The 27,259-nt window shown below is 41.6% G+C and overlaps 2 protein-coding genes and 1 long non-coding RNA gene across 4 annotated transcripts in view; 1 reads left to right on the forward strand and 2 right to left on the reverse strand.

The window, feature by feature from the left end:
• Positions 1 to 225: 225 nt before the first annotated feature.
• PRR15 (proline rich 15) lies at positions 226 to 3,250 on the reverse strand. The gene is made up of 2 exons (XM_079300170.1): positions 3,119 to 3,250; positions 226 to 2,853 (listed from the first exon to the last, which is right to left on the reverse strand). Exon 2 carries the CDS (start codon positions 2,842 to 2,844, stop codon positions 2,482 to 2,484), a length of 363 nt encoding a protein of 120 aa, XP_079156296.1. The 5' UTR covers positions 2,845 to 2,853; positions 3,119 to 3,250; the 3' UTR covers positions 226 to 2,481.
• LOC306799331 lies at positions 2,865 to 9,901 on the forward strand. 2 transcript variants are annotated; one of them, XR_013773578.1, is made up of 4 exons: positions 2,865 to 3,034; positions 4,036 to 4,171; positions 4,815 to 4,985; positions 9,775 to 9,901. It is a non-coding gene; the product is annotated as an uncharacterized lncRNA (long non-coding RNA). The 2 variants fall into 2 exon arrangements; XR_013773579.1 differs by lacking the exon at positions 2,865 to 3,034 and adding an exon at positions 3,531 to 3,633.
• Positions 9,902 to 10,533: 632 nt separating this feature from the next.
• CHN2 (chimerin 2) overlaps positions 10,534 to 27,259 on the reverse strand; it is a 153,696-nt gene continuing 136,970 nt past the window's right edge. The window contains exons 9-13 of the mRNA XM_079300156.1: positions 24,913 to 25,086; positions 23,043 to 23,120; positions 16,888 to 17,025; positions 15,929 to 16,034; positions 10,534 to 12,402 (exon numbers count right to left, since the gene is read on the reverse strand). Coding sequence (XP_079156282.1) covers positions 12,231 to 12,402; positions 15,929 to 16,034; positions 16,888 to 17,025; positions 23,043 to 23,120; positions 24,913 to 25,086 — 668 coding nt within the window. The 3' untranslated portion in view covers positions 10,534 to 12,230. The remainder of the gene's footprint in view (positions 12,403 to 15,928; positions 16,035 to 16,887; positions 17,026 to 23,042; positions 23,121 to 24,912; positions 25,087 to 27,259) is intronic.

The following is a 27,259-nucleotide window of genomic DNA, read 5'->3' on the forward strand; positions in this document are numbered from 1 at the left end:
GGTAAGGATTAAGACATGGCTAATATTTAGTCACATATTAGCCAGATATTGAATCTTAGCAGCAGCCATCTGAACAGCACACCAGACTTCTCAAATAAAACTCAAACTGGATGTTTCTTGTGCCCAGGTAGACTTGCAATAAACAAACCTGAGCCTTTTCCAAAGAGCAAACAGAGGTTCACTGTAGAACAAGGCAGCTTTGAGGTACAGAAGAGAGAAGAAACCTGTATTTTCACAACAGTTTAATGATTAAAAATGCAGAAAAGCATCTACATGAGATATATGAAATACTAGTCTGCATTCATTCTCCAGCCTCTGGCTAGTTCTGAGGATCTGACCCTCACAGAACTCACACCAAACCAGATGCAGGAGTTAAGAAGTGCATCAGTGCAATTTCTGCTTACTTGTTCTTCCATTTTGGGCACACACACATACAAAAACATTTCTTTGGACCTTAGCATACATAAACAGAGGCAGACAATTTCTGCCTGAAATAAACATGAGCAGTTTGCCCTCCAAAGGTAGTATGACAACTCTGGCAGCAAAGCCACCCCTTTCTGCCTCCTTCCCCCCCAATCCCATCCTGGCTTAACTGTAGCTGGAATATGGTTCTTCTTCATTCACCTCTGTTGCCAGCTTTTAAAGCTTCCCCCTTCCCTCTCACCTCCTTTTTCCAAGACTAGTTTGCTCTGATTCCTTCTTCTCAAGAAAAGGATTTCAGATGTCCCTTGATTGAAGGGACCTCCCATAAGAAAAGCACCACTGAGGAGAAAGCTTAAAGAGCTCCCCTCACCCCAGCCCAGATCTTTGCTTGGTCAGAATGGAGTTAGAAACATAAAAAGACAGTCCAATTCCAGTATCTTGTAGTTTTGCTAAATTGAATTAAAAAAGCATGTGTCTACACAGTGGGTGGGAGAAAAAAAAAAAAAAAAAAAAAAAAAAAAAGCTTTCATGGAAATAGATTTGATGATACAGTCCCTTTGTCCTTGTGTTCCAGAGTCTGAAGGAGTGAATGACCAGTGAGCACCTCAGCAGCTACCTTGTCTGAGTTTATTGCACAGGAGCTTTCAAGGTTCATTACATATTATTGTGCACATTGAACCACGGGGCACTTGCCCAGCATCTGGTGCAACATTTCAGTGATTGTCAGTGGCTGGTTTAACCCATATTTTCAACTGGAACTCAGTTCTTATTTCCTTTCCAGTCACTTTTCATTTTTTAATTGACCTCAAATGATTAGTTACAATCAAATAAAAATCATAACTGCATAATACTTGACTGTTAGGAAATCATTCTCAGTGCCTGTCAATATAGTATCTTGTATTCAGAAAAAGTCTAAAACCATTTTAGCAATATAAAGTATATTGTGAATGCATGTAAAATAAATAAGTCAGTTGTTGTACATCACCTATTATCAAGAAATATGTAATTGCCCAGTATTTCTAGCTGATTTTGCTCTTTAAGGCACAACACCAGTACAAATCTGGCTTATATTTATTTGTCCAAAAACCCAAGAGCTCTTAGAGGGAGCAGATTTTTCACTCTAGTGAAAGCACACTATCTCACCATCAGAAGAAATCCTGGGACACTTAACCTTGCTTCAGAAGCCTCAGACACAGTAAACACTTCCAGTGGTACCCGAGCCTATTTCCACATCAGAACTATAACCCTGCTTGTGCTCTCCAGGCCTGGTCTCATTTCCCAGAAGAATTATTACATCTTATCCCACAATTTCTTCATTGGAGCTTCATTATGCCAGTTATCACCGATTATGCAAAAATCACGAATTCCCTGGGTAAAGAATTGCTAGAGAACACGGGCCTCCCTCTGTAACAGAACTAGGAGGGACCATCTCTGAAACACCTGCTCAGTATTACCCAGTAAGCAGAGGGAGAATACCAGCCTTTCCCACATGTAAATGTGATGTGGGACATGGGGGTCTATTTTGACCCGGTGGGGGATGGAGGATGTGTGGATAACGCAGGACAAGCTTTCAGCACCGCCAGAGGTCCTCGGCCCTGAAATTAGATAAGAGCACTTTGTTCCCCCCCTCCTTCGATAAGACAGCGTGAGATGAAAGCAGCAAAGCCCCCCCTCGGCTGGAGAGCCAGAAGGAGCAGGGTCGCAGACCTGAGTCAGCACGTCGGCTCCTGGCAATAGAGGTTCAGAGACCCCACCATCGGCCTTGGGATAGCACCTTTGAGTCCGCTCACCACGGCACAGGGAGTGGGGTGTTTATTGGTGGTTTTTAAAAAAGACAATCACATGGTCCCGTATTGGTATTGGCGGTGTTCACGTAGCGCAGCCCGCGATTGCCGGGCTCCCCGCAGCGTCCGGCCGGGGCTCGGGAGCGCTGCCTACATGTCACCCGCGGGTTCGTCCTGGTTTGGGGCAAATTCGGGAGAAAGCCCAGCTGTGGGGCAGTCAGTGACTGCGGCTGTCACCCATCCAGCGGCAGCTCCTCGGTAGGGTCCTGCTGGGCTACTCGGCCCCTTGCGCGGCCTGGCCCGGGGCGCCGCCGCCGTCGAACACCTCGGGGCTGTCGGCCAGCAGCGAGGTGCGCACCTTCCGCCGCTCCTTGAAGCGGCCCGAGTGGGACACGCGGAGGCTCCGCCGGCTGCCGGCCCCGCTCCCCGCGGCGTCGGCGCTGCCCAGGGCAGGCGGCTGCTCCTCCCGCCCGTCGGGGCCGGGGCTGTCGGCGGGGCTCTCGCTGGCCACGGGGTGCGGCGGGGCCACCGCCGCTTCCTTGAGCTTCTTCTTGCTGGTCAGCGATTTCCACCAGGGTCCCGCCGAGCCCTTGACGCCGGGCCGAGGAGCGGCGGCGGCCGCGGCGCTGTCCGCCATCTCGGGCGCCTGCGGGGGGGAAGAGGGCGAGGGCGGGTTGGCAGCCGGGCATGGCGCCCCGCCGCTTCCCCGGGGAGCCGAGCGCTGCCGGGGCGGCGAGCCCGGCGCCCGGGACGGGGGGAGCGCTCTGCGCCCCGTCCAGCGGCTCGGGAGCGCCGCCCGCCTCCGTGCGCGGCTCGCACCGCCTCAGGTGAATGACGCCCCGCAGCCGGGCCGCGGCACCGCTCCCCGCTCTCACCACCCCAGCACCCAGTGCACACCCGAGGACCGGTACCTTGGGGCTGCTCCCTCCCCGCCAGAAGCGGCCGGGAGCCCGGCGCGTCCTGGGGCTGCTGCGATGGGGCTGCTGCGATGGGGCTCCTCTCGCTCCACCCTCCTCCTTTCCCCGCCCTGCCCCGCCGGCTCCCTGCGCAACAGGTACGGGAGGCGACGCTGACCCGCGGCGGCCGCCCGGCGCTGCGGGAGCGCGCTGCTGCCCCGGGGAAGGGCCGGCCGGGCGGTGCGGGGCTCTCCGGGGCTGCGGCAGGTGCCGGCCGGCCCCGGGCTCGCCCCCGTGGGCGGAGCGGCGGCCCGGCCGGCCCCGGGCCAGGCGGCTCCCGCTCACCTGCCCGGCTCCTGCGCCCCGCCCCCGAGCCCGGGGAGGAGGGTCGGTGTCACCTGCAGGGAAACCCGGACGTGGGGAGACGGGGAAGAGGAGCAGGGAGCGCCGTGAAATCCGGTGGAAGGATGCGGTGTAGCCAGCACAAAATATCACTGCTTTTTGTTTGTGCACGTGATGGATGCGCGTGGGTGGGTATTTTATAGCCTTGAAGAAAATAGAATTGTGGTTAACTGCCCTTCTTTAAAAAGCTGAGTGGCGCTGTGGGTCACGCGGTGTAGTCTGATACTTGTATTTAAATTGACTTAGTATTGGGACTTAGACTTTCTATGTGCTGATGGATATACAGCCATACAAACGACTTTGCGATTTTTTTTTTTTTTTTTAATTCACCGGGAAAGGAGAAAAATATTTGCTTGTGCTACACTATATGTTAAAAGTGATGATTTATTCTATGGAGAACTATGCCATGTAATACACTTTTGATTCCTAACGCCCTACTCATCAACTACACAGTCAGCCACTCAAGGATGCCTGTGATGATGCCAAAGTGTTGTGAAAGCATCATGTTTCAGCCTCATCTTCTTTTGCAGATCAACTTCTGCTACTTGCAGCTTCGCTGAATAGCCCATAAAGATAAGAGCTATGGAAATTGGTGAATGCAGGTTACTGAGGGAGAGGAGCCTGGGGCAGACACTTAACTTACTCTGTAGATTGCCCTCTTCAAAGGTAAAGGCTTTTGAATGGGGAAGCATACACTTGAAAGTACTCCAAATGGTCTATCATATTAATTAAATCAACAGCAAAAAAATTCTTCTATGGAAAAAAGTACTAACTTCCAGTGATAAAAGATGGCCTTTACATTCCCTCCTAACAAGTAAGCAACTAACATTTTCCAAGACAGAGAGCACAAGGGCATCAGGCTCTCTTGGGCCAAGGACAGCAGCAGACCACAGGGTCGAGTTTCTCCTTGAGACTGTGACCTACTGCTCTGCTGCTCACTTTTATCTGTAGAGAAAGAGAACACCAGCATCTCTCCCCATCTTGTGTCCCAGGGGAGTGCCTGGGAAAAAGGGAATTTATGTAGAAATGAAGATGGTTTTTATTTTAAATGCCCTTTTCACAAAAGAAAACACGTACACACACACACACACACACAAACCCCCAAACTAGTTGTCTTTTATAACTTCCACTCTGCAAATAGGCTCATACAAAACATTTAGAATTTATTTTATTTTAATTACCATACAGCTGACCTCTTAGCTCACAAAATGACAAATTTACATTAAATCACTGTGGATTTTTTGTTAAACCCATTTCAAAGAGTCCTAGAATAAGAGATTTTTCCTTTTTGACAGCGTACTGAAAGCAGAGTCTACTGAAAAGAGTCTACTGAAAAGAGAGAAGCAGGTTGGAAAGCTTTGTAAGAGACATGGGAGTGGGAGGATGCTGCCTGCATGAGTCTGTGGTGGTGCAGGAGGAGAGCAAAACCTGCTCTGCTTTTGAAAGTCACAACATGCTGTTCCACAAGACTGTCACTAAGGTTAGTGTTTATAAAAAAACAACTCTGACAGTGAAAATGCACACTTTCTCCCTTTCTTGCTGCAACAGTACTTGTTGCATTCTTTCAGTCTACATAAATTTACAGTGTTTATTTAAACAGAAAAATAAATAACATATTGTCTATTTCAGTTCATGGAAGTTGGATAGTACATTCATTTAATAAGACTGCTGCAGTTAAATTCTGTCCTGTCTTTGCAGGAGGCTGGGATAAAAAGCTGTGGGATTTTGTAGTCCCAGCTAGAGTGTCTGTGCAGGATTCTAGCAGATGCCCCAGTACACTGCAAAATAAAAGGGTAGGGCCTTTTTTTTACATTATAACATGCTCCTTTTGGGTACAGTTGGACCATATTGACATAAGTTTCTTCATAATTCTGCTGGCCATCCAAAATTCAGAAATATCCTGATATTTTCAACACTTAGATTCTCAAAGACTGATTTTAATGTCAGTCCTCAAACTAATTTTATTTACAACCCCTAACTCTACCTGCAGTGAACAACAAAAAAAAAAAAAAATATAGTGTTTCTAGCAGTTCCCACTGTCCTTTTTCCACACTTTGCAGACCCTACTCTGTTCGTGTTGAAACTGAGCTCTGGAAAACTTGGATTGCCAAACCACACCCTTATCTAATTGTGTTGAGGGGATCCAACTCTGCTGGCAGGACCAGAGAGGTGTGGTCCACTGGAGACATCAGCCTTCCCAGCACCATGGAACCCTTTGGCTTCTAAAGCTGGTATTAAATGCAGTTACAATTCTACCAAGGGGACCCCCAGGAGCATAACACACACTAGTGAATATTGCTATCAGAGCTCTCATTTACCTGAAACCCCAGACCATCCAGGAAATATACTAGATGATTGAAACTTGAGTTTTTCAAATACTAATGTTAAGGCCAAGGACATGTTCACTCTAACTGAAAAGAGCAGAGCAGAGGTCCCCATATTCCCAGCAATATTCAGTGTTTGTATCTTCAAGTTTCAATTAAACTCTTAAAAAAAAAAAAAAATAGGCAGCAATGATACCTGCTGGCACATTCAGCATTTAAATAAAAGTTCTTGGAACTTCTAAGTCTCAGAGCCTAAATGTTATGTTAATGTAAACTAATGGGCCTCTGTGTATAGGAAAAGAGCACACAAACAACTGTGTCGAGCTGCCAATTCAGCAGTAACTTAGCCAGTAACTTAGCTTCTTGTAGATTTAGATTTCCATGTCCTAGCAGCATCTCAAACCCTAGTTTTTACCATAATAACCACAAGGGAGGACTCCAACCCTTTTATAATGGGCCCTTGCACAATTTTTGAACCAGTGCCTCTAGAAAAAAAATGAGTCTCAAAGGCCACAGGTGACACTGTGGGCCCTTGAGAGGACCTCATTTAAGTACAATGTAATATGGATAGGGCATGATTGCCTTGACTCCATTTTATTGACTGACACAGTTGTAGTCTTGAGTTTTCTGATTTTACCTCCAATACTAGGGCAGACAATATACTTATTTATATGGGCCCTAAGGTAGCTCTGTGAAGGGTACTAGTGCTGTAGTTTAGTGCTAGTGCTTATTCTCATTAAGTTCAGCTGCATGAATAAATCTGTCTCAGAACTCAACAGATTCTGAAACCTAGAACACCCATAACTACAAGGAAGGCCCAAAACTTCATCAAAACAGACCATAAACACAGCTCCTCAAATTTTTGTTTCCCAGTCAGCCTCTGACACCAGCCCTATTCTAACATTTGTATGTTCAGCAGCAAACTCAGTCTGATTATTTGAATCCCAAACTCTTAAAATTTATCTTCTCTTTCACCCTTATAGTATCTGAAGCTAAAACTAAGGTAATATTGCTTCAGCAGATCAGAAAAATGTTGTTATATATGGTGAATATTGACACCAGTGCCCTTCCTAGCTCTGAAGGCCTTGCAAAGTCATCTGTTCATCCAATATCCTTATTTTTAACAGAGAATCCACACATTGTAAGGAAAGATGGAGCTGATCATTAGTGATACCAACATGCTGAAGTTTTCACAACTTTGGGGACCACTCAGTCTTTAAGGCTTTAGATTCCTAAGGTCTGTCCCTAATTCCTGCTTTAATTGTAACTGTGACACTCGTGTCTGAAACAACAAAAATCCCACATGAACAACAGCCCCTTATTGATATAATCCCTATTCCTAATACTGTGCTCCTTGCAGTGACAATACTGGATCCTCACTATTTGGATTAATAACCTAATCCTAACTGTTACCTATGGATGTTATGGATACCTATGGAGTCCAGTCTCCTGAAGTTCTTGGGCAGCAACATGTGGTAATTAATATGGATTTTAATGCACATTGATCATATGTGCCCTACAGTAGAACAGAAATTAAGGTATTTTCAAATATGGCTGGCAGCAGTTTATGCTCTTCAAGATATGCAGTTCCAAATCTTACAGCTAACCCTACTCCTCATTCTAACATTCCTTTTAGTGGTAACAAATGGCTCATACTTTCAAGAAAAGAGATAATATTTAGACTGGCACCTTTTCAGGCCCTGCAATGAAAGCTGCTTCCAGTGGCAACCTTGGTTTGTGCCATCCCCAAATCTGCTGCAAACTGAACCCTGACAGTTTCTCTACTTATAAGCAGCTGTTCATTCCTACTGTAGCTTACAAAGCACTTGCTCCATCTGACACAAGCTTTCTTCCTAACTGCAGTCCTTAAAACATCCTGCAACAATCCATGTCCTTCAGGCTGTGGATGCCCAGTCCTGGCACTACCAGTAGCATCAACATAGTTATATTCAGAACACCAAGCCTTTGGAGAAAGACAATGTAAAGTATGGCCCCCATATAAGATCCACTGATGTCCTGAATCTGTAGGCCCTGGAGCATTCAGCAATAATCTTAGTTCCCTAAGGTTCAGATTTCTGAATCTTAACCATTATTTTTAATCAAGGAGTTAATCTCTACAGCTAAAGAACATAAAGCACATTGATGCTCTCCCCCTTATCTCTAATTAGCCCTATAGTCTCTTCATTCCCTTTACATAGCTGTAGGGATAGCAGTGTAATTCTGCTTTGAAGATCCAGTTAGATGGCATTCTTCTTGCCTAAGTGTTTGTCAACTACCTCCCTCCTCAGTTTCTGTGCTTTCAGTCCTGGGCTATGGGTAGGGGGGTTATTGGCACTGCAATATTTTCCTCTCTTTTATGCAGAAATTCACTCTGTACTTGTCAATAAGAGATAAGAAGATGGTCAGACAGGCTCCTGCAGGGAGGTTGCAGAGGAGTTGGACTAGATAGCCTTTAAAGGTCCCTTCCAACCCAAACTGTTCTATGATTCTGTAATTCAGTCCAGCTATTTATTACTCCAGGTATTCCCAGCACTTCTCCAAGGTCCACTAAGCCCAGAGTTTAGCCCAATACCACACCTGCAATCCCTTCTCCCTCCTGTGTACTACATTTCCCAGTAGTATATATCCCAGGTCTGTCAAAAACCCTGTTTCAGAAGAAACCCCAAACCTGATACATTCTTTCCCAGAGTCTTAGGCTAAGTGCCCCTGCAGCACTCTCTGTCAATAAGACTCACTGTTGTGTAAGTTTTGAGAATGTTATGTGTGGTGAAAAGTGTAGTCTTACCTCTTCTTTAAAAATACAATGAATGTGGTTCCAATTCACCCAGCTTTGTGCTCTGTTAGACCTGTTTTGTAGCTTAAACTGACCTCAGCTTGCAAAGCAGAGAGTTGAGAACAAAGCTCTGTCTTCTTTGTACTTTGTAACTTCATGTTAAAAAAAGTTTTCCTTACTATGTACTTTGTTTCTCTTTCTCCCCCTCCCTTTCCCCCCCAAACTCTTCCTCGGTAACTTCTACATAAATTGTCAAATTCCAATAGAATATTTGACAGCAGGAGAGAGATAAATTTGTCAGCAACTGGTGTCTGGGTGGAGGAGCCCAGAATTGGTGTCTCATTTGAGGAAACCCTTTGACAGTTCCCTGTCCAGTGTGCTCTCAGAATGTGTCTGCTTTGACAGAGACAGAGCATGCTGCTTTGTCTCCAGCGTGGTGGTGTCAAAAAACAATTCCTTTACTCAGTTCCTTGGTGGGTTCCAAACACTTAAACCTGACAGCAATGAGTCTCACAAAGATGAGTATAAAGGAGAGATTTCAACTGTTCCATGGCACTCTGGAAAGCTACAACCTTACAAACCACTAATACAACTTTGATGTAATATTTCATTGATTGTGGCTAAGACACTTCTGCTTTATGGAAGGCAAGTTGTCTCACCCCAGCTGCTGTGAGGGTGTACAGAGTGGCACCCAGAACATAGGGATAGTTGTATGGCAGATGGAAATTTGGAGTGGGTGACTGCAGGAGGGGACTTGCTGCTTCACCAAAGGCCTTCTCCAATAGCTGGAACAAGGTTTCTGCTGAACACCTGGCTGCAGGCAGGATTAACTGCAATTACACAGCAGTGTCTCACCTGCTCCCAGAGGTGCAGAACTGGGTTCCACTGGAGAGGAAATGAACTAGCAGGGAAGCTACATGGGCTCACACACAGCCTCTTGGAGCATCTTTCAAAGCACTCTTACTACTCACTGCTAGTGCCTCATGTGTGATAAGTCATCATGCTCTTGCTGAATGCTTTGAAGCAAAAGGAAGGATTTGTTTAATCCAGTCAGACCCATTTTTTCCCCTGGGTACTGGATTATAGGTTTCTGTTAAAGGTAAACATGATTCTTCAACTGTCTCAGCACTCAGTTTTGCAGAGGGAGGTCTGCTGCCTTTTTACTTCCTCAGATGGTGAATCTGAAATGGTGTGACCTCAGCCATGCAGCTCAACCCCAGGTGCAGCAGTGATGGCCACAGCCAGTCTGACACCAGAGATGAAGCAGGCACAGCACAAGGTGGCACCAACGAGGTGTGAGCTGTGTGCTCAGTATGCCCCGAGGATGCTGGACTTCAGCTCATCAGTTAGCCAAGTGAAATGTGAACAATTTTGTAGATATTTGTGTTTTAAGATGCAGAATCAGTCATCTGTTCAACAGATTAAAAACTTGTTCTCTCCAGACACCAAGCTTGAGTACTTTTAGGCACACTGCCTTGTACTGTTATCAAATCCTTAAGATGGGACGTGTTGGAGATTCCAGGTTATGAGACTAACTTAAAAAAAAAAAAACCAAAAAAAAACCCCAACTCATAATGGAACTGAACAGAAAAAAATAAAGAAATTCATTGTTAGTCAAATGTCTGTGTTCAGGAGTGTGGATAAATACTCTGATGGCATTGATTCACGGATATTGATTAGATTGATGTTGGAATTCATTGCTTGCTTGAAGTTTTGCATAGTGTGGCTCAAGGTGGTCTGTGAAAATAAGTGTGTGCATGTGCTTGGCTGTGGTAGCATGGGCAACCAAGTGCCAACCTGAAACTGTAAGTAACATGCAGTAAAATTGTTCTAAATTTTTGAGCCAGAAAGTTTCCAGCAATGTCAGAATGGTAATTAGCGATTGATTTTTGTTTGGCAGCTTATCCTGTAGTCAGTGACAGACACCAAAATTCTTTTAACACATTTAATGGGATTTTTCCTTCCATTTACACTATCATAAATTACAAAGCATATTTCACTTCACAAAATAAAACCATTTCCAGATCATTTTTATGACAGTATTAAGTAGTACATAACCTACAACAAATAGTCCTGTACAAGGCAGGAGGATCTATGGAAGATAGAAGTGTTGGGAACTCAGACTATTTAGCTCTGCAATCTGGGTTAATCTATCTAGCCCTTAGTTATTTCTCTAGAAGACAACAAATTTACACTCATACTCTCTACCTCTCTTCATTATCATAGTTACACATATTTTTCAATTTGAATAGAAACATGTGCTCCCTGAAATAATTCAGGAAACTGCATCACTGAGTTACCAATCATATGATACAAATGATCAAGATGATGGAGTATTAGAATTTTTTTTGTACTGAAAATTGAGTTTGGTAGTAAAGTATGTTGATTTTCTATGCTTGCAAACATGTCATGCTGAGAAACAGTTTTAACATTAGGAATAAGTTGCAGTTAGACTATGAACTCTGTAGGTCAATGTTTGTGAGGGGAGAAAAATATTAAAATTTGGTAATAATTAAATTTACCAGCTCCCACATGTCCTACACATTCTTTCTTTCTTTTTTTTTTTTTTTTTTTTTTTTAACAAACCATCAGGAAACACATTCAAGATAAATACCTACAATTTCAGCAGATTTACTGTACATTTATAAATAGAGGAACATGACAAAACATAACTCAGTTTTTACAGAAAAACCAAATCCTTCATCATTCACCCAAAAAAGTGCTGACTTTCAAGGCCAGAAAATATCCAGTGTCCCAGCATTACGTAATTTATATATTACTGTAATCCAAGAAAAATCTGGCATGTGAAACTGATACTATCACCAGGACTTTTATAAAATTCTCAAGACCATATTTTACATGAGAGGGAGAAAAAAAAAAAAAAAAAAAGGAGAGAAAATACTATATGTTTTGGGAAATAGCAAATGGCTGGAAGTGCACAATCCTAGGATGCTAGTGCCTAAATGCAAAGAAACCTAAGGAAAGCTGAAATATGCACAAGAAAGGTATTCTCCTTTAAAACACTTGCAATGGAAGAGGTATGTCAGGATAATACTGCATTAGTGGCAATTGTTTTGAATATATCATAGCAAAAACACAAGAAAGAATTACGTGAAAATAATCAATGCACCGCATTGATTTATAGTTTGCTAAAATAAAATGCCATTCTTTCAGCTAGGTAAAGTAAAAATATCTTTATAATATAGGTTCTGTTTCACAATTGACATATATAATTATGTCTCATGAAGAAGGAAATGTATAGGTGTATACAAGTAACACTGATTAAGTACCTTTTTGCTTCTCTAGCCATATTAAAATACGTTTTGTGTTTCTTAATAAGTTAACAATAAAATTGTTTGAAACTTCTCAAAACAAATATACATCTGAGGCAAGGCAAAAGATACAAGGTGAGAGGATTTTTTTCTGACCTTCTTTTTCCCTTCTACAAAGAGGCATATGTCTATGAGACATAGGCCTTCCCTAAACATTTTGGCATCCATCTGCAACTTTGCAGAAATTGAAGTGCAGTCAAGGAACTCTTCCTTTCTGTTTAAAAAAATTTAAAGAAATGTTTTTCCTTCAGACTAATTATCTTAAAACAAATGGCTTTGAAGATATGCCTCTCTGACTAGAAGAGAACATCTTCATTTTCTATTAAAATCTGCACAATTAACTTCTGGTACCGCATGTCATTCAGTGTAGCAAGGGTACTGTCCTCTGGAGGTCTCATTAAAGTAGGTCCAAACACTATTCCCAGGTTTTCAGCATTCATAAAATTGTCCTTTTCATGCAAGGTAACCCTAAAAAAAAAAAAAAAAAATTAGTTGCTTACTTCCCAGAAAAAAAGAATATCTACATCTTTCTCTGTAGTCTTGCTTCACACCAAGTACTGATACATAGACTTTCTTCAGTAACAATTTTTACATTATCTCAATATAATAACTGTTTCCACAACCAGTACAATGGAGCTACAGTGGGACTGTGACTCTTAGTGCCTTTAAACACCTCTCTTTTCCATGTGGCTGTCTGTTAGGGTGTAAGAATTAGTGGTATTTCCTTTTTAAAAAGCATAATCATGATTGAAATGAGGATGTATGGAACTGTGCTGTACACTACAGTAACTGCAGTTGTCTGCAGGTTGTGCTTGGTGTGTATCATATGGGGGGGTGGCTGTGCTCCACAAACACAGGCACAAATTTTCCTAAGACGACTGATGCTCCCAGACATGATTCCAGCCTGCAGGAATCCACCCCTTCACATGGATGTTCTGCCTTGCTGGCTGCCTCAGGCCAACCAGGAGCTGAGTGATTCCAACTACTTTGGGAGTAGGCTGAATGCTGCACCTGCCTGGAGAGGTGGCTTGCTTAAATCAGGCTGCTATAAATGCCATCTATCCTTGACAGAGAGCAGAGGCACTTCAGGGAAGAGCTGGGCTGTTTTGTTTGCTGAAATAGGTCATATAACGTAAATACAAGAATAGATGGACTGCTTTTGGCTGGAGCAAAGAAGGGCCACCAAGGATTGGCCAAGCTAGAGAGAAGTCAGCCACTGGAAAATCAGTCAGGCCTGCTGGAAAATGCCAGGTGTTCTCAAGGGTTCTCTCCAGGTAACTGGATCAGATCAGTGCTGTCCTATTTGAGTGGCACATTGAGTTCAGTCCTGAGAGTGCTCTTGCACTGCAGTGTAGGACAGCCACAGTCCCTTGATCCATCCACCATCCTTGGTCCTTGATCAGACATTTCCTGTCAGAAGTACAGCCTGGGAAATTTCACATCTTCATGCAACTACTCTGCCAGGGTGAAGCACATCTGGTTTTGGAGACACCTGTCCTGGCAACAGCTGAGGCCTTCCCTAATCACAGCAATTTCCAGCTGGGCATTGAGAGTGGATTCACTCATGCCATCAGGGGAGAACAAAGTGGCTGAAACCAGAAGTACTCTGGTCTTCCCTTGTTTGCAAGGTACTCATATGACTTGGTTTTGCTTCTAATGTCATCCCTCTGAAAAGAATGGCTCTGTCACAGAAAATGCTCTTCCTCTTTGCTTTCAGGACAGAAATCCATTAGTGCCCCTACTCACAGATACATCCTCATCTTCTGTGCTTTGCAAGCAGCAAAGACAAACCAAGGCTGCAAAGCTGAAGCCACCTCTGTGCAAGTGTGTGTCTGACACTCTGCTTTCCCTCTGTGCATATGCAGCACAGATGTTCAACAGCTGTGCAAAGCTACACAGATCTCACTAGCACCTCTGTTCAGGAGTGTGGGGCTTGCTGCACAGCTGGGGTGAACACAGAGAAGATTCAGAGCTTGACTGCAATGTCAGTGTGGATGGAGTTGTATGTATTTCACCAAAAGGGGTGATGCCCATGCTCATTGTGTTTCCTTCAATTTTGGGCAAAAAGTTATCAGAAAGGTAACTAATTGACTGTCAAGCTCATTTTTTGTTGCTGATGTTGTCCTCTGCTGGATTTTCTTGTGCTTTTAACAAAAACTCTGGAGTTTCTTTTCTATTGAGACAGCAGTGGTGCAGAGTTTGTGACCCTGCAGTCCTTACACAAACTCCCTTATATGGTCTATGTTTTATCCATGCAGGAAGAGGCCTAGAGAGTTGGAACTCTGTGTTTAATCTACAGAACAGCATAAGTCTGAACCTTAATAATTCTTTCCTCTTTCACATTCAGATCTCTCTAACAGATTCTCTACAGGAACTGATGTGTGCTTGATTTCCATGCAGACACCAAAAGCTACAATTTGGGAATGAAGAGGAAACTCATTGCATGACATTGCATTACAAATGCAGATATTTGAGAGAGAAAGCCTAATCAACACTTCAGACTCTTTTTGCCTCATCAGTAGTTCAGCTCAACAGCTGAACCAAAGTCTGGACTGCAGTTCTTGAGAAGCAGGAAGGCAAGTCCATACATGTATATTAAAAATTTGTTGCCAGGACATAAAAGTACTGATTCTGTGTGCAGATCACTTTTCTACAGCCTCCACAGGCCTTTTTAAAAGCTAATGTGAGTCATCATCAGTTGTCCATGCATATGTACTGACAAGAGTGGGTATTTGCACATCTCATTTCTGTAGAGTCCAAAGAAGCTCCTGCATGCCCAGGTAATGTGCCATCAAGTGGAAAAAATTACTCAATTGCAATGACCTGAGCTGATTCAAAATGAGGAAAAGTCTCTGCATAATGAGAACCTGATAGAGCATGAAATGCACTTTGCAAAAGTTCTCTGATGGAGCTTTATGTGAATTGAGGTCTTTTTAGGTTGGCATTAATAGTGCAGAATAGTGCAGATGAAACCCAGGAAGTACTCCTCATTTATGACTGTGTTGCAAATAGTGCAACTAAGAAGAGATCACTGATTTTCTGAATGGAAGGTCAGTAGCTTTATTGTTCCCTTATGCCTTTTTGTGTTGTTTCCTTGTCCAGAGACAAGGAATAACTCAGGCAATATAGCCATAAATGAAGGCCTGCTTTGAGATGACAGCACCAGTCTGTACTGAGCTTCAATTTTTAAAAACTTACAAAGGAGACTTCTTGAGACATGTAAATACCCAAAGCAGCAAAGTAGAGTTAGCATGGTTTTGAAAAACAGTTTTGCTTGAAATGAGTGTAAGTGATGGACCCTCTCTGGAGCAGCCCTTAATTTTTCTAGGTACCTAGTTAAAAACTTGGGAAACTTGTAAGTACACTCCTAGGCACCTTAAAAAATTAAATTTAGGCACTTTGAAAGTTTTGTATGCCTTCTGAAGCTTTATGAAGCCCCTCATGGATGTCTTATATATGCCTAAAGAAGCTTTGGAAAGAAATGAGACAGAACACATTTAAAACCAAGAGAGATATAACTGGGATCTATATTACTTTTACTAGTCATGTAAAAATAGGCCCTGCTTGACTCTTGGCTTACTGTGATGTGAGCAAACAACTCATAAGAGACAGCTCTTTCCTTTTAGGGTTATTGTTCAAGAAGACAAAACAGGAGGTAAGGGGTGGCAGAAGCAAAGCATGTTCAAGTGCTGCCTCACAGCAGCACATCTCACCATTCAGTATTTTTCAGATATTATCTGCCTCAGAGAAGCGTGACAAATGTCAATTAACTCTTAAAAGGTTTGCAATAATATGCCAGCCAAAGGATCTATGCTATGTAAGTGCACAGCTTATATGTACTTATACAAACAGCTGGCCTACTTATCTGTAGCATTATTGGTTTAGTGGCAGTGCCCTAATGGAAGCTTTATTAGGACTTTTCTGTAATATTTCTCTTTCAAAGCAGCAAGTTGTTAAGCTCTTCAAGAATTACCCTGTGTGTCAATTAACTCACTTTTTGAGATGAATCATTAGGTATCTAAGTGTCTCGTAGTGAGCAGCAGGGAGCAACATCAACACTTCATGTATTGCTTCTAGTCGTTCATCAGGATTGGAGATTTCTGTAAAAACACCAAACAGGATTAATGTCAATAGGGCTTTCCATGTGTACACAGCAATAAATCAGGAAGATAACTTATTATTATGGAATCATTTACAAGCCATTGACTGTGCTAGCAAGGATAAATATTGCACTCATAAATGTGACTCTTATCAACTACTTCTGCATACTCAAAAAAAGAAAAAAAAGGTTTTAAAAAGAAATCAGCACCAAAGACTGCTCAGGAGTTATTTCCATGGTCTGTAGCTCTATCTACAGTTCTGTATAGGTACAGTACCCAAGCTTTGTTTAGTGTCTCACAATGCTATTCTGCCCAGAACTGTCCCTTTAAAATATTGCAAAAGATTATTTCCATTAGCCCTCAAAACTGGATGAGAGTGCAGATAAATGACTTTAGGTTACTATGCTTGTTTATGTAGATTTAGTTAGAGATTGAAATGACATGGAATTACTTCCAGATTTCTCAATGTATTTAAATATGTAGGTAGCAAAGATACCTATAATACTGAGCATCAGTGCTCATTTAAAATTGTTTGGCAATTTCCCTCTAAAAATCTGAACAGGATTTACACTCTTTTTTTTATCTTGACATACAAAAAGATACTGAAACCACACTTTCTGATACTAGTCAGTTATTTTGATACCATACATTTACTTTTATCTTTTTTACTTGCATGATATCCCATCTGATGAACAATCAGGCAAAAGCTTCATGTGAATAAAGGACATGGCAGAGAAGGAATGAAGACAGCAGCCACTTTTCCAGGCTTTTTTCCATCCTTTCCTTTAAGGTGGACAGCTTTATGGATGCTAAATGCGAATAAAGGTTGGTACAAATGCTAAGCAATACTTACTTGCTGCCTCTATGAACTTGGAATAGGTGTCATAGGTGATCACAGGAATTGGCAAGTCTCTGAAATATAGCTTCAGTGCTCCAGCAATTATGTTTATGTCTGGATAAATACTGGCAGAAATATCAGCCTTGTCACCATCTAGAAAAGGAGGAAGAAATCTGTTTAAAATCATCCTAATTTTGACAGAAGCAAGGCTAGACTTTTAAGTCAGATTTATTGTGTGCAACCTGACAAGAAAATCAACCTGAAAGTCTTTGGAAGGCTTAAATGAGAATATATTGCTACCAATGAGGAATGGTAGTTTCTTTATGTTTTAGTAAACAATTTATTTGCTTGCTGGAAGGGCTGGTGATTACAGCATCCATATCTGCAGTGTACCACCTCAAACATACTGTTTTAATGTTGGATGAAAAACCATGTTAATAATGTATTTCTTGCATTTAGCCCATTTATTCACTGAAACTAAGCTATTAATAACTTGTTCTGACATCAGATTTTCCATCTGCAGACAGGTGCAAAGGAGTATGAACCATTTTTTTCATCTCCACTTGGTGAAAGAGAAGCATAGAGAAATAACATAAATTTCCAATGACCCTCAGGAGACCAGTAAGAAAAATCAAAGAACATCCAAATCTTGCACATCTTGTACCAACATATCTATAGCGATTAGCTGAAAAGAAAGCTGCCTTGTTTTCTGCTATCTTCTAATGTCTTAGTGTTAGACTTATTTATTTATAGCAAAGATCTGAATTTAAACAGACATGCTAAGGCATTTACCTATACAATTATTCTGAAATGTGCATCACATTTTTTAAAATTAATATGGATAATTGTAACAGATGAAATGCTAAACAGATGAATTATGCATCTAAAAAGGCAAACATTTTGTTTGCCACAATATAACAGTTAGTCAGAACTCTATTACAAAGTGCTTTTAAATCCATGACCCTGAAGTTTACAGGTGTTGCAGGGAAGTCCTGGCTTGCAATGAGTGAAATTACAAAAAGTAGCAGCAAGGCAGGATCACTGTAATTTTTCAAGTTTAAATGACTACCTCAGTTTTGTACTACCAAGTAACCTCATACCCACACTTTTCTCCATATCAAGAAATTCTGCTGTCCTCCCTTCCTGGGCTCTGTCTATCTTGGAGGTCTTGCAGTAGAAAGATGCTCAAGTAGGGGGTGTGGCTGTCTGGATTTAACCCCCAGCTTTACCTCAGGCTTCTTGGACATGAGTTACAACCTGCAGTCCCTGTTTCCCACCCTTCAGCTAAGGATGCTACGCTTCCCTCAGGGCAGGTGAGGAGCACACAGTGCATGGGGTGATGCAAGGTTCTGCCTGCCTGTGCAGCAGAGAGGGGTTTGCTGTGTGCCAGGAGGTGCAGGCACAAGCTTGGGCTATTAGCACCAAGGTGCTGACATGTTGTAGAGCCATTGCCTTGCTTGTGTCACAGTAACAGTGCTTGTGGACATGCCCTGATACAGACAGATGAGTGGGGGTGCTTGATACATGGCATCCAAGATGGAGATAAAGGCTTTCACAGAACAGTAAAAGAGTTTATATTGATTGCAGGCATTTTATACAAACTTATGGCATTAATCTTGCAGGCATACGTCCTGCCCAATGTATGCACATAATTCTCATTAAGACTAATAGCACTACATGTTCTCATCAAGAGGAGATTATATGCTTAAGTGTTTAAAACAAACAGCCTTTCTTGATGCATCTGAGCAGTCTCAACACATCCATCAGCATTTAATTTAATACAGCATCAATAAGCCCTAGGAGGATGTTTGCACTGCCCCAATCTTTTGTTTAATCCACACATTCCAGGCATGGCAGCATTAGTCTTGTAAAGCTTTGTGTGAAGAGCTCTATTTAATTGATGGACACTGAGCACTCCAAATGCTGCACTGAAAACAGATACCTCCAAGGAGCCAGCAGCTGCACCACAACAGATACAGCAAAGCACAAGCTTACATCTATTATCCAGGTCACCAGTACACTAAGTGCAAGTGTTATTTATTTAGGACTTTTACAAAGAAGCCCAGCAAGCTTCCTGAAAGGGGCACTTCAGCCTGGGGTACTTCAAACTGCAATGTACTTCAAACATACCTCTTATTTACATATGTGCTTACTGTAGGAAAAATTATGAATTCCTGAGTCAAAGATTTTGCTCTTCTCTTCAGAGACAAATACACATCCATTGGAAATGCACTGAAGTTTATTTTAAAGTGAGCCCAGCAATACATCTGTTGTAATACACCCTGCACATTTTTGTAGCAAATATGTAAGGATTGGTGTGTGTATGCTTATATGAATTACATGTGGTTCACATGGTACCTTCTGCATTACCACAATAATTTTTTTTCACTCTTCAATACAGGAACTATTTCAGATTGTAGTTGGTATTTTCAGTATCATTGCAGCATCCATATGTTAATATAGATTTTTTTTTATATTTTGGATTACAAACACGTAGCCAATTTCAGCTTTGCAAACCCCATAATTTGTCTTTCTTTGTTAGAATCTCAATGTATTTTGTTTCATTATGTTGAAATTTGAATATCTCAAGAAAAAGAAAGTTTTTATTCTTTTCCTTAAAGGTTTCAGCTGACGTTGGATGCCATAGAAATTATCAATAGTTCATTAGAGAATGAAATAGAATAAGTATTTCATTCTTAAAGCCTCACCCATGCCCTCTGAATACTGAATTAGATTTTATTTAAGTTCCTTTCTCCCAAATGTTTCTTTTATTGCACAACCTTTACTATGCTAGCATGCTTCTTTTTGTTTTTTCTTGGATTTGGCATTTGACAGGTTTTCAGCTGCACTGGCAAAAGAGTATGAATTAGGATGCCTCTAAGGACTCATGTAATATTTAACAGCATAATATTTTTAGCAAGTGTATTGTACCAGCCAGTTGTACAAACAAGTGGGGGGACAGAATGTGGTGGTGACAATGGCAGCTCTGTGGATGAAATACACAATGGGTGTTCTCTGGATGCCACGACGCCACAGCTCAACAATGCTGACAGAGAGCAACTGTCATTCTACAGCACCAACATTCACCAGATTAAATAAATCCACATTATTCCCCTCCTTCTCATTACAAAAATCACTAAAATGGAACATTGTCAACGCCTCAGAGAGCCTAATGCTAATTTACAGTAGGGGTATTTACACTGCCTGGGCTTTGGAAAGCAGTTTAAATCAGATGAGGACCAATTTTACCCTTTTTTAAAACCAACTATCCCAGCAACATTTGGCCCAAGCAGCATTATGTGGGATGCTATTCTCTTCTGGAGCTGGTAGCTTTTTTCTGTGCTTGCTGTAATTCTTTGGAAGCACCAAGTGACTGCCTCTTTGTCAAGGCAGAATTAGTCAGAGGGAGGGCTGGCTGCTCTTCACTGCACCCCTTCAGCTGCTCATGAGATCAGCAGGAGAGGTTCCCCTGGCCAAGTCAGCTCCCATGCCTCATCCTGCTGTATCCTGCTGTATCCTGCTGTATCCTGCTGGCCCCTGTGGCTTGATGAGGAGCTTGGAACCAGAACATTGATTGCATTATTTGAAGGATGTATCCCGTGAATTAAAATGGGAGGACTCCTTGCCTGTCTGTTTTCCAACCCTTTTCTTAAATGCTGTATTTCTGGAGATGTGAAAGTGTCCTGGAATTTTATCCAGGTACCTGGGGACTGACTGAGAAACAATGGGCAGCCATTGTAGGCATACAATGGCTATATATAGCTCTTATATGCTCTTATAATGGCTCTTATATAAGATAAACCTTCTTGTAAACTCTGCAACTTCCATTTATAAAACTAGCTAATGTTTTCTGCTCTTATTAGAAGGTTGTTTCAAAGCCTTGCTTTCAGGTGGTTAAAAAGTGAAAAATGGTTAAATGAAATTTATTCCTGGCTAGTGTACATCCTCCAGTAGTGTGCCAAGACTATCAATTAGACTAAGAGTTCTATTCTCTGGTTCATATCCCTGCTCTCAGCATCTCCTTTGACTATCCTCTCCCCACCAAAAAGTTAATTTCTTGTAATTTTAATTTCCTCTATTTTTTTTTAAGGTAATTTCCTGTAGTGAATGTGGAAACATGAATTTTATAAAACCCTCACAAACTTCACTTTCTGGGCAGAAAATTAAATATGAACAGAAAACTTCCAGGTGGTGTTGAAGACAAGACCTGCCAGCTGGCACTCAGATCCTTTCTCTCCCAGATCTTTCAGCTGGGACAGAGAATGGGATAACCCTCATTCCTGGGATAGTTCACTTCTAGTATGAGAAGAGTTAACAGAAAAGCAGTGTGTTCCTACCTATGTGGCTGGGATGCATAAGAGAGGGTGGCATCCCTGTCTCTGTATGGATCTGACAGGGAAGCAGGGCCTGAGATCTCAGTTTGGAAGTGTCTTGCCAATTCAAACTTCTACCAGCTGACAACAATCTTCATGCTGCACAGCCCACAAGTCAGAACAAAAAAAAAACCCAAAACCATTTTGTTTTTCTTTAAATCCTTTCCTGTAAAAACTCTCAACTCATCTTCCTTTTCCACCCCAGTTCAGGGAAAAAACATTTTCAAAACAGGAAAGTGTTGAAAGTTGTCAGATTCTGATCTCTGCAATACTCTAGTTCTCTAGCCCATAACAAGATTTTGCTCTTTATTCTCCTTCTTTTATTCATGCCTTTTTATATTTATGGCAAAACTCTTTGCTTTTTCAGCCATTTCCCTTCATTTAACTGTTAAAAAAAAAAGAAGATAGAGATTTTGGTCAATTTCTGCCCAATGATCTTCCCCACAGGCTTTGTATACAAAGTCTGTTATTGCTTCCTCAGCTTTCATGTTTACCCATGCTTTTTTTTTCCCTTTGGAAATCTAATACTGCTAGTCACCTTCCTCTTCCTGTTTCTAGGTGCTGCTACCTTTGTAAATCACACTTTCTTCCCTGCTGTGGGTCTAATCCAAGAGTGTATTGCTGTCAGTTATGTTGGGAGTATACTTAATAAATAGGCAATAAACTGAAGTGGCTCCAGTGGTTCAAACCATTTGCTTTGCAGGAACTACTGCTGCAGCAGTGTTGAAGTCATGCTCAGACATAAATTTAAATCTGCTTTCTTCCAACTCTTCCCTCTACAACCTGTGCCTTTCCTGCTGGGTTTCATCCAGATTGGTGCACTTAGAGGAGAATTAACACACAGAAAAGAAGAGTTTACCAGGCCAGATCTGCCAGCAGGGAGCAGAATGGGACCTGTGGGGACTGTGAGCCTCCCAGGATCATTGCTTCATGTGGCACATGTGGAACACTATCTTGCCATGATAGCAGTCATGTCACTGTGCATCTCTCTGGCCCAAAGAGTGGCTGACCTATGTGTGTATGTATATGTTGACAACTGCAGCATCTAGCTGCATATTTTAATATATACTTTATTTTTTAAAGGATATTTCAGGATTAAAACAGCCAATTTCTAGCTGGACTTCCTAAATGTACTTACAAAGGTATTTTCTACTGGAGGCCCTACCCTGTGCTCACTTACATACACACTTAAAGTTAGTCCTGTGTGCAAAGATTGTGTGCACAACCAGAACCAATATGATCAGCTCAATCAATTCAGAAGGGCTATGAGGATGGCAATCAGGCAGTGTTTTAATGGTTAGTTCTCAATATGCTGCACAACTGATCTCCTCAATGCCCCTCTCATCTGTTGTGCAATGATGTGCACAGTGGTGCAGTGCTTTCTACAAGACTTCATGCAAAAGGACTTCCTAGTTGGAGTTCCTGGTCCTTAAACTCATAAATAGATTATTGCATTGTAAAGTATTGAGTCTATTAAAGACAGTACTAACAACTTTCCCCTGGTTCCAACTAAGACCCTAGGCTGTGCAGCTAGGTTGAGCAATCATCCACTCCCCCACTTAAGCTTCTAAACACTAGTACTTCACATTTAATTATTCCTTCCAACTATGAAACATAATTTATTCTTATGGAAAGGACTACAGATCACTTTAAAGTCAGAAAAGACAGGTTACTTTCTGTACTCCTGCTTATATGTCAGTTTCATTACCATAGTACATATATAAACCCTGAAAGATCTGAAATGTCCTAGAACTGAAAGCTTAGATTAAAACTGTATAAGATTAAAAAATGGTGTACCTCGATCAAAGGCCATTTTCACATCCTCAATGTGCTCAGTGAAGCCTGAAACTCTGTAGAGGCCCTCGGACTTTAAACCTGAAACAAAAAGTTCTTGTTAACTTAGCTTCAGTAACCTGCAGGTATTTAGGCTTAGGAACAATAAAGCAAGAACAACAGACCTACAAAGTGTAGCAAAATGTTACTTGTAATGCAAAACTTGGGAGCAGTTAAGGAAAGATCAAGACGATTTAAAATTTTTTTTAAAGGATTAAAGCATTCTAGAATTTATACTTTCTGATTTTGTTAGGTATATGGTTGATTTGATTGTGTTAGGAAAAAAACACTGCAATTTGCTAATGGTGAGGCATGTGATGTTATTATGGTTTATTCATTTTATGTAGGAGATTTTCCTGGATTTGACTATAATTAATAAAGCTTTAGAGGTCTCCCTTCCTTTTACCAGTTGCCCAATGATAAAGAGCAATGCAAGTAAAAGACTGCCTTTCCCTGAGCACAATTGGTTCCTGTTTTGCTGTCAGCTTTTACTTATACACAGCTGATAGATGTGATGGATACATCTCTTCCCCACATCAGTACATCCTTTCTGCAGTTCTTTCACCACAAGAGATCTACTTGCTTGCACAACTCTCCCCCCATTTCTCCACACCAACATTAAAGGCAGAGCAGCTCAGCAGAGCAAGCCAAATTACACACACATTAATAATTTCAATCCCAAAATCCCTTATTGTAACTATGCACTGTGCCAACCTACTTATAAGTTCCACTGTTCTTTGTCTTCTTAAGAACAAAATCAGAATCTTTCATAGTTCTATGGCAATTAAGGAAAGAAATCTAAAGATGCTGAAAACACAGAGAGCAGGCAGCAGATTTTATCTCAATCAATAAATGTACAAGTAAGTGATTAGATCTCAAATGCAATGTAGCTTCCTGCTATATCATCAGAGTAAAGCTCTTCTGTCTTAGTCCATACTATTCTTTCCATTTGTCCCTGCAATGATGATATAATCCTGCTGGGGCTTTACAGAACAGTGCAGGGGATTTACTAGTAAGTCTTTGAGTCAATTCAGTAGATGATGTGTGGGTTTGAAATCCCTATGGCTAGTATCAGTGTGTTGCTATGCAGATTACTGGAATGCCATGAATTCAACATTATTAGATTCCAGTGCTGAAGCTGTGACTAACAGGAAAATTTGGCTTATTGGCAGCACAACATACACATTTGCTATCCAAAGGAAAAAGACATGAATATTACAGAGGGGATACATGGTTATTGAAGGGAGTATGGCTTTCCTTCAATCTAGCACACATTTGCTTACCAAAAACCTGTCACAAGCTTGAGTTTTGGCAGTGACATGCTGCCTGTGCCACAGGATCCATCAGTCACTGACCGAGCATCGTGAGAAACCCGTGCAGTTCGTGTCCTACCACAGAACACCACAGCCCCTGACCTCGCTTGTCTGAGTCACTTCCAGTCACTGGTGTTCTCCTGCCCACAATGTCCGTAAAGGCTATTAAAAATGCATTTGATTTAAACTGATTACTCTGAAATTGGATGTGTCCCTAGGTATGTTAAAGTAATGAAAAAAGACACACAAACGTGAGCTTAAAAGTTCACTTTAAAGCTCACTCCTTTCAGAAGTGTAATGTAATACATGTTTTGACACGTTTTCAGAAAGCATTTCAGGGAATTGCATTAAGGAATGCCGTGATTTAATTTTACTAGCTAATGCAAAGCAATGCATCACCTACACTGAAACACCCCTTTTCTCATCCTGTCCTCAGTGTGCACAGCACTGTGTTCTATCTTAGCATGTAATTCAACCCATCCTCATTTCACTGTGCCTGCTGCTCTCCCAAGCACACAAACCTCTTGCTTCGATCTCCCTGATGCAGGAATCCACCACCATGGGCCTCTGGGTGTTGTGGGCTTTCACCAGCGTGGTGAGATCACAGCAGTAGACTCGCTTTATCCTCTTGAGGTCTGGCTGGCAGTCGTTGGGCACGTACTTGGAGCACTGCTTGTGTACGTTCAACCCACAGTCTGCAAGAAGAGTTAGCCAGGTTAACCCTTAAATTCCTTAATGTCATGCTGATAGGTCTTGTCTAACAATTTATGAGCAGGATGAGGAAGAAAATGTGTAAAAAGCTCATGGTGGGAAAAGTAAACTTCAGCAGGGTTGTCAAAAAGCTTTAAAAACTCTGGATGTCCCTTACACTCCTCTGAGCTGAAGGAAACTGCTGGTGCAGTTTAGGTCTGTTCATTACTGGACACATAGCTCAAGGTGTTGCATTTAAACACGTGAGACTTAACTTCTGGGTATTTTAGATTAGCCATAAATAAAGTTGGCACAGTAGTGACTGTCTTTTGCTAGCTGTCATGTGGCTTAGCACTGATCGTGGTTGGAGAACCTAAGATTCACCTGAGCACTCCAACTGGGACAGTGCTGGGAGTCTCCATGCCTCACTCCCCCTTCCACATTCCTGTGTCACATTTTGGCTCACTCTGCCACATCAGCAGACTCCCCAGCCCTGTCTCATCACTCCACTGGTGACTAAGTGCCCCCTGTGGCTTAGCCTGTAGGTCAGATCAGGCATATAAAATGCTGTGAGAGGCATGATGTAAAAAGTGATTAATTTTAAAAATAGTTCTTGCTGTCTTACTCCAGAGCCAAATACTGCCCTCACTTGCACAGGTGAGTTTCTGTTTAACCATCACCTTCACCTGCACAAACTGAATTTTTCTAATATATTTAAGTACTCAGCCAAATGAATTTATAAGTTTCAGTAAATCAACCATGTGAGTTGCACTGTCTTATATAACTCTGATTCCTGTTTTAATGCCTTCCCAGTCACATTTATCACTGATGACCCTTTGAGATAATTTAACATTAAGCTATTAAAAATGTAAACAGGACTCTTACTTGCAGTATGTTTCAATATTATACTTTATAAAATATTAATCAAGCAAAATCATAAGTACACCTGAGAATTTAATAGAATTGGGTAGGTTTTTGTGTGTTTCTCCATACAGTTATTACTGAATAATACATTATTTGTGAAATCTAAACAAATGTGGGAAGCTGTAGTTAGGATCCTGCCTGCATTGTGTTCAGTGCTGCTCTCCAGGCATGTGAAGTTAAATTTAAATGCATCTGTCTACTTAGAGTTAAATGCTGGTAATTTTATGAGGGAGAGTATTATGTTTCATGCTAAATAAATATGCCTTTTCATAAGTTTCATATTTTATGTATGTGAACAAATACAGTGCTGTGCATTAGGGAGGTCAGATTTTGCACACTTGTGTTTAAGATCAAATATCTTGAAAAGCGAACTACTATTCCTCCTTTTTAATGTCCTTCTCGTATTCTTTGTGCTACCACTATTCAGCTTCAGACAGAAAAGATGTAGCAGAAGCTGAGACTGCACTTACTAAAACCCTGCATTTGTGAAAGTTATTTTGATCCTCCAAACTGTGGTCTAAATTAATTTTAGGTAACAATCTCCTCTGTCTATGAAAGGCAGATGTCAGGACTGGATGTGTTTGGTGCCAGCCTGAGATCAGGAATGACTGGAGGTCAGGGCAGGGAAAGGTAATACAAACAATTTTTTGAAATTATTTCAGATCTGTAGAAAGAAGTTACAAAAATCCATTTGTAATACAACAAATACTAATTCACTTGCTGAATCCAAAAGCTCATGATGTGATGGTTATTGGATTTTTGCAAGATAATCTTTTTTCCACAAAAAAGCAAACAAATTTAAAATAATTAAGGCATCATTAAAATGCCAATACAGGCACCAGAAAACCAATCCCTCCTGGAAAATGAAGGTCATATTTTTTGTTTTTATCTTGAGGTGGGATGCTTCAGGCTTGCAGCAATGCATGGTATTTTTATGGGAAACAGGTGGCAGTCTTTTTTTGCAGACAAAGGCACTTCCCAGCAATTGGTAGCAAAAAGAGAAGTTATGAAGCCTCGTTGCTGGCTGGCTTTGCCATTTCCAGTGCTTGCATCTCAAGACATAAAAACATCAGGGATAACTCAATCATAAAGAGCAAGTTTGAATGTATACAGCAGGCACAGGCACAGACAGGACCAAGGTTCTAGTAGAGGATGCAACTCAGCAACCAAGGGCTGATGGCTTCATTTCGAAACCAGCTAACGAGGCAAATGAAAATGCTCTAACTTCTATGGGAGGATTTCCTGCTTTGTTCT

This window comes from Erithacus rubecula (genome assembly GCF_903797595.1).
Source record: "Erithacus rubecula genome assembly, chromosome: 3".
NCBI classification, from domain to species: Eukaryota; Metazoa; Chordata; class Aves; order Passeriformes; family Muscicapidae; genus Erithacus; species Erithacus rubecula.